The following is a 7,500-nucleotide window of genomic DNA, read 5'->3' as shown; positions in this document are numbered from 1 at the left end:
AGACAGGCATAAGTATACGTGGGCGAGGTTAATGGTGGGGGAGGGTGGTCAAGGTGGATTTATGGACTCTTTAGTGACACCCAAAACTAAAATTGGAAGAGTTTGAGACATAAATGTATTCAGAAGAGACATTTAGGTATAGTAAATCAATATCTGGTAAATAGGAAAATGAGAGTAAAGATAAGCGGAAGGAAGGGGAAAAGAGGAGAGACAGAAAAATGCTGAGAGTGAAAAAATTAAACAGAAAGGGAAAAGGGAAAGGATATCAGGCACAAAAGAAAAAAAAAGACATGGAATGTATGGAAAGAACGGGTGTATTGAAGTATAGTCACATTTCATTTAATGAAAAACGTCCATCCAATCAGTTTTGTCCATATCATGATAAAGGAACAAAAAACTATTGTAAGGAATTGAGGTTTATAAGAATTCCATGCGTTTGTAATCATCTAGCATTTATCGAAGCTATGTAACAAGCCCCCTCAAAATAAAAAGACCGTTTAAAGTGAAAACTGCGGATGAGTCTAAGTAAATCTTTCATATATTTTCATACTTGAATTAGATATAACTGTTATAAAAACCACACTGGACCACTAACGTCTTTAAACAATCAACTTTTGTTTGTGTGTGTGTGTGTGTGTGTGTGTGTGTGTGTGTGTGTGTGTGTGTGTGTGTGTGTGTGTGTGTGTGTGTGTGTGTGTGTGTGTGTGTGTGTGTGTGTGTGTGTGTGTGTGTGTGTGTGTGTGTTTGATCATTTTGCGAACACTTTTACCCATTCCCGGTTCAAAAGTCAAAATTCTTTGACTTAGAATGAATGAAATGAACAAATGAGCTCCTTGCTTTCAACTTATGTCTCTATATAACATTCTCATGGTTCACAAGCACCGATACAGTTCTAAACATGACGACCTTCTCGTTGCATGACACTTGAACACACATTCCAGCTGCATCTGTAGGGAGAAAGAGCTTGATTACGGACAAGGATATTTTAATCACTTCAGCTTACTTGTCCAGGTTTGACGTTGATACTTAGGTTGTAGGATCCTTTGAACCTCTGCAGGAGCTCTTCGTACTTGAGATAAAACGTAATCTTGTGGTGAGGTGCCACGTTAGCAGATACCTGGAAGTTCTTCAGGCTTGGGAGACATGAATGCAATTTAGTAACTTTTGAGAAGTTAAAAAAAAAAAAAAAAAAAAAAAAATAGAATTCAACACGGTACACACTGAGGTATATATGATTTTGGGTTTGTGCTACCATTTTTGTAACCCGACGGGTCCTAAGAGGAACCATGGTTCCTAGATTTGGAAAAAAAAAAAAAAATGCATTTGTGAAATTCGATGTGCCTGGTTCCCGAATTTGGATTAACTACCCCCCCCCTCCTCCCCCGAAAAAAATTACCTTTGCTGAACAAGTCCCGTATTTTTTCCACGTTTCTTCGCCTTGTCGTATGTTTTCTGTGCTTGCTCCTTCTCCTGTACACTGCTTGTGTAATTCTTTCCCTCCACTTCCCTGGGAAAAAAGAAAAGAGAGATTTTTTTCTTATTTCAAAGATTTCTTTTGCTACAATAATTGCACAAAAATACTGAACACTAAATAAAGGAACAAAAACATTGGCAAACGACATTATTCATTTGGTCATACCACATGAAATATTGTCTCCTTTTAAACTAAAGATTACAGTAGAGATGCAAAGTAGTTATTGTGCATTAATAATTAATTTGTAAAAATACACATAAGCACACACACACACACACACACACACACACACACACACACACACACACACACACACACACACACACACACACACACACACACACACACACACACACACACACACACACACACACACATACACACACACACACACACACACACACACACACACACACACACACACACACACACACACACACACACACACACACACACACACACTCGGTGGCGCAGTTGGTAGAGCGATGAACTACTAGCATGGTGGTGCCCGTAGTGCTTGGTTCGAATCCTGCCCAGGGCCAAAATTATTTCGGTACAGCTGCGCTTCGGGTCGTTACTCTGACTCTCGTGGGCGGGGAGTTGGGGGTGTGTGCGTGTGAAAGGTCATAGCATTACCCATAGATCGGACCTACGAGCTCTGAGCTCTCTTCCAGGAGGGAAATAGCTGTCGATCACGAGTCCAATATGTGATCCAAAGACCAAGTGAATACACACACACACACACACACACACACACACACACACACACACACACACACATACACATACACACACACACACACACACACACACACACACACACACACACACTGACACTTTTCTTTTTTCAGTTTATAAACTACCCGACATCCGCCTTCTTCTCTCTGGTATTCTTGCTAGACACCCTCTTATTGCTGTGCTAGTTGAATGTTTGCATATAATTTCCGGTGTGAACTCTGGTAGAAAATATTTGAGAGCCTCTTATAGTAGAAAATATGCATGAAACACACGCTCAAGCCTACTTCAAAAAAGCGGAATCACAAAATAATGTATATATCTTTTATGCAGTTCTTGCTTTTGTCTTTTATGCTACTCATTGTTTTACTATGATTTTTTTTATAAGATATGTAGCTGTCCGTCTAAATATCAACGTAAATATGCATGTGCATTTATATATATGCAATATGTGTCAAATGTATTGGCGCGGTGCCTTATATCTGAGGGTATTTATTGTTTCTCATGTTTATATTTGAATTTTTGAGCAGTTCGGGAACCAATTTAGAGAATAGTGTGGTGTTCTTTCGAAAGATAGTAATGTGTATTTCCTTACTGTTTGTTGTTCGTTATAGCTTGATTTTTTTTTTTTTTATCATGAATGCTTATTGATGTCAATAAGTTTTTTTCTGTGATAAGGTGTCGTATGTTATTGTTTTTTTCCCGTTTGATATCAGTATTGAGGACAGTTTTCATATGTCGGTTGATAGAACCATCTTCAGAATAATTATCGGTAATCTCTTGGAAAGGTTTTGTGGTTTTATTGCAGGGATTAATATTACCGAGGTGTTCACACTCTCCATGATTACATTTGAATCTGTAAATCACATTAGACCGTCGAAGAGGGATGATGAAGATGTGGTGTTATTGAACGTGTACCTGGGCTAGGGTGAAAGGAAGAAAGATTTTCTGATTTCAGAACTTTCGAAGATTTAGCTCATTGAGAGCCCCGTTTGTCCTGAATATAAATGAATCGTTTAGAATTAGCCAGAATAAAACACACCAAGTACGTCACCCTAGTGGAGATGGCAAGTGAAGCCACTCAGAGAAAGAATGCGCTGGATTGTGAAGGAAGGTTCAACCGATAACTGAATGAAATAACTCGGCTTTGTCATCTCAATCAGTCAGAATTTGTTATAATTTGCATTACCCCATTTCAAGTCAAAAGATAGGGATTCTGTCCTACTTGGGGACGGTCAACTTTAAGTAGATCTCTTAAATGACACCTGTGTCCATATGTCTTACATTTTGTTGTCTCGAGATTCGTGACTGCATTTCCCACGCCCGGACAGGACGTTCTAGTGTCGAAAAAGCCCTCACTGGCTGCCCGGTCTCTACCTGACTCAGTGCGCTACTGAAGCAACACTGAATATTGGAGAGATGATAAAGCTACACGTTATCATTTATATAGTGTTATCTTCGCCACCTTTCAATGGGGCTGAGGCTTGTAGCCTGCCACGGAAGACCTCATGGTCTTTGTACAAATGTATGATATACAAGTCTTGTACATTTACTTTCAGCCACACAGACACCCTACACGGATACCCACCCGTCAAATCCTAGTTCTTCATCTCACTTTCCTCCCTCCCTCTTTATCCATTTCCCATTCCCCTCTTCTCCTAATCACTCTTCCTTTTCTCCTCTTTTCCTTCTCTCCAACTCCTATCTTCTTTGACTAACTAACCCATTCCGAAGCTCCACCCCTCCCCTTTCCTCCTCCTCACTCGTCATTCCTGTCTCAGTAAATCTCCACCTGTCTCAACAAGTCTTCTATATGCCCGAGGGACTCACATAATGAGGGACGATACAAAAGCCGTCTTCGGAAGTTGCATCTTAAAGAACAGTTCTTGGCTGACGTTCGATGGGTTCTTCATTCTCGAAGTTACGTGAGTGACCGCGTACCGATTGTTCACTTCCGTCTCGACTCGTAGGTTGGATATGACGCCCACCTGGATGCCGTGGACGACCTAGACAAAAACGTTATGAGAGTTACTCGTATGCAAAACACGTCCTACTGTAAATATATAATTAGCTCATAATGGTATTAGGTGTATTTGTCAATCAGTATGGTTTAATATGGGATAAATATTATCATTCGTACATTTTTATGCAGAGCATTGGCATAGCAAAACACGCGTGTTTGTTTACGTGAGCTTCTGAGTGTCTTTTGCGTGTGTGTGTGTGTGTGTGTGTGTGTGTGTGTGTGTGTGTGTGTGTGTGTGTGTGTGTGTGTGTGTGTGTGTGTGTGTGCGTGCGTGCGTGTGTGTGTGTGTGTGTGTGTGCGTGTGTGTGTGTGTGTGTGTGTGTGTGTGTGTGTGTGTGTGTGTGTGTGTGTGTGTGTGTGTGTGTGTGTGTGTGTGTGTGTGTGTGTGTGTGTGTGTGCGCGCGTGATTCACCACCATGATTCACCATGGTCTTGGATTACATATTGGACTCGTGCATTCATATGTGTATACGTATGTATATGTGTATACGCCTGTGTGTGTGTGTGTGTGTTTAGGTGCGTGCATATGTGTGTATGTGTATGCGTCTGTGTATGTTTGCGTTATGGGTGTTCGCGTTCGAGTATATGTGTGTCTCTATATCCGTATGTATTTATCCCCCTATACCAGCGTTTCTCAACCTTAAGGTTCCGCAAAAGGTCCCTAAGGGTTCCGCGAGAACAAGTGAGATAAGCTAATCCACTTTTGATTCTTTATTTAATTTCATATACGTAATATAATTAAACACGCACGACATATTCTTGGTTATTGTAATAATGTAATATAGACATCATCCTATCTAACCTATTATTACGATGAAAATAAAATGAGAAAGATATGGTATACGTGGTTTTTTTTTTCTTTTTTTTTAGCAGGGGTTCCTTGAGACATGCAATTTATTTCAGAGGTTACCCAAGGGTAAAAAAGGTTGAGAAACGCTGCTATATCAATAAGGACCTTCACACTCATACACAAAACACAAAGACGTTTTGATCATTCTTATTCTCCACCTGCAGATCTAACTACAGACGATTACATCTCTTCTTCCGCTGTCTACCTCGTCCCACTTTACTTCAGGCGTTCCCCTGCCTCTCCCTACCTCCTCCCGCCAACCCTGCTCACTGTCTCACCTCCATCCTCAATCCAGCGAGCGCTGCCGCGACGAAAAGAAGAGAAACCTCCTTCATCTTCGTCTTCGTGTCGCCTCCAATTCCTTTCAGATTCCTTTGCCCACACCTGTCAAATCTGTGGAATAGAATGAGAAAATATAGCTTTAGTTTTTGCTATTATGTTGCTGGTTTCATATACATACATACATACATACATACATACATACATACATACATATATATATATATATATACATATATATGTTTATATATATATGTATATATATATCTGTGTATATATATATATATATATATATATATGTACAGAGAGAGAGAGAGACAGACAGACAGACAGATATATATATATACATATATATATATATACAGAGAGAGAGAGAGAGACAGACAGACAGACAGATAGATATATATACATATATATATATATATATACATATATGTATATTGAGAGAGAGAGAAAGAGAGAGAGAGGAGAAACAGAGGTCGAGAGTAAAGGAGAGAAAGAGTACAAAAAACAGTGAGAAAAGAGAGATAACAAACAGGAAACTATAAAACATGGAAAGGAAAAGCAAAGGGAAGATGAATGAGTGAGGGGTCAAAGGCCTCTTAACGACGAAGATGCATCGAATGCCGAGGCCGCATTTACTCTGTCTTGTCGCCAGAGTTCCAATGTACACCAAGCGAAAACCTCCAGACATCTTAGGCTAGTTTTGAACGTATCGACTTTTCGCCGTGCGCCGTGCACGACACGACGTCGTGCTCTCAATTAACCATGGGTGTCTACGGACGCTTTCACACGTCACAACCACGACCACGTGTGAAAAGGTCCATAGACACCTATGATTATATATTTGAGAGCACGACGTCGTGCCGTGGACGGCGCACGGCGAAAAGTCGATACGTGTGAAACGAGCCTTAGAAAGACGTCTCCGGGTCTAGAATGATTACAAAGGATTCCAAAGGCGGAGAATACCGACAGGAGACCTTTTGGTCCATATCTAGGTCGGATGCAAAAAAAAAAATCATAATAATAATAAATCAATAATTAAAAACTATAATAATGTAAACAACAAATAGAATACATAAATAAATGCATAGGTATAGTTAGATAATAAACAGACAGGTAAATAGTGAATAATAATGAATTGACACATAACTAATTATAAATGAAAATCAAACAGACAAATGATAACAAAACAAAAACAAATAATATAAAATAAATTATAATCATTACAGCATCTTGCTTAGATCAAATTTTTGTATTAGGTAGAGATTGCCTCATCACTTGTGTATCACTAATGGTTACAAATAAAATCATAAACATAAGTCATTATATGAGATCAAATATCACTCGTAAAGAAATATTCCCAAGACTAAGGGGTACACGCTTATGTTAATTATCGTAATTAATCGTTTTTGTGTCAATATTTGTTTCATTTGTTTCATTTACATTAATAAAAGGCGGAAGCCGTGCGTCCGTTTCATATAATTGTTATGACTCAACGAATGATAGATATTAAAACGTCTTTGTGAGGGAGAAAGGATTTCAATCAGAAGTTTGATTTTTTTATTCTTGGAAATTAAATTTTCAATAAAATATATCACTGGGTGAAATATACATAAAGAATCTTTCATCTGTGCTCTCAACAAGGGAGAAGGTGAAGAAACTACGACAGGAGGCGATGTGTACCTGCGGCCGAAGCCTTCTCCTTTGACTTATTATGCGTTTGGACTGTAGGAGCATGTTACAGTCACTGCTGGGAATCGGAGAGAAGTGCGGGATTCGAACCCACAACTAAGTGAATGCGAGATCAAGACGCGTCTGATTGTACCACCCGCGCACACACACAGGTAGCGTAGGAAATAAGAGGTGGTATTCTTAAAAAAATAATAATAATGATAAATAAATAAATAATAATAATAATAATAATAATAATAATAATAATAATAATAATAATAATAATAATAATAATAATAATAATAATAATAATAATAATAATAATAATAATAATAATAATAATAATAATAATAATAATAATATAATAATAATAATAATAATAATAATAATAATAAAAATAATAATAATAATAATAATAATAATAATAATAATAATAATAATATAAAAATAATAATAATAATAATA

General features: G+C 38.1%; 1 protein-coding gene across 1 annotated transcript in view; it reads right to left on the bottom strand.

Annotated features, from left to right (window-relative positions):
* The window catches only part of LOC143036467 (inter-alpha-trypsin inhibitor heavy chain H3-like), a 50,906-nt gene that overhangs the window by 21,904 nt on the left and 21,502 nt on the right, over nt 1–7,500 (bottom strand). Inside the window, exons 2-5 of the mRNA XM_076203855.1 lie at nt 5,361–5,475; nt 4,040–4,215; nt 1,397–1,507; nt 1,004–1,133 (exon numbers count right to left, since the gene is read on the bottom strand). Of these exons, the coding sequence (XP_076059970.1) occupies nt 1,004–1,133; nt 1,397–1,507; nt 4,040–4,215; nt 5,361–5,417 (474 nt within the window). The 5' untranslated portion in view covers nt 5,418–5,475. The remainder of the gene's footprint in view (nt 1–1,003; nt 1,134–1,396; nt 1,508–4,039; nt 4,216–5,360; nt 5,476–7,500) is intronic.

The sequence above is a fragment of the Oratosquilla oratoria genome, chromosome 20, assembly GCF_046742065.1.
Source record: "Oratosquilla oratoria isolate Oo_2021 chromosome 20, ASM4674206v1, whole genome shotgun sequence".
Taxonomy (NCBI): domain Eukaryota; kingdom Metazoa; phylum Arthropoda; class Malacostraca; order Stomatopoda; family Squillidae; genus Oratosquilla; species Oratosquilla oratoria.
Note: the sequence above shows the minus strand (reverse complement) of the source record. Positions and strands in the feature narration are given on the sequence as shown.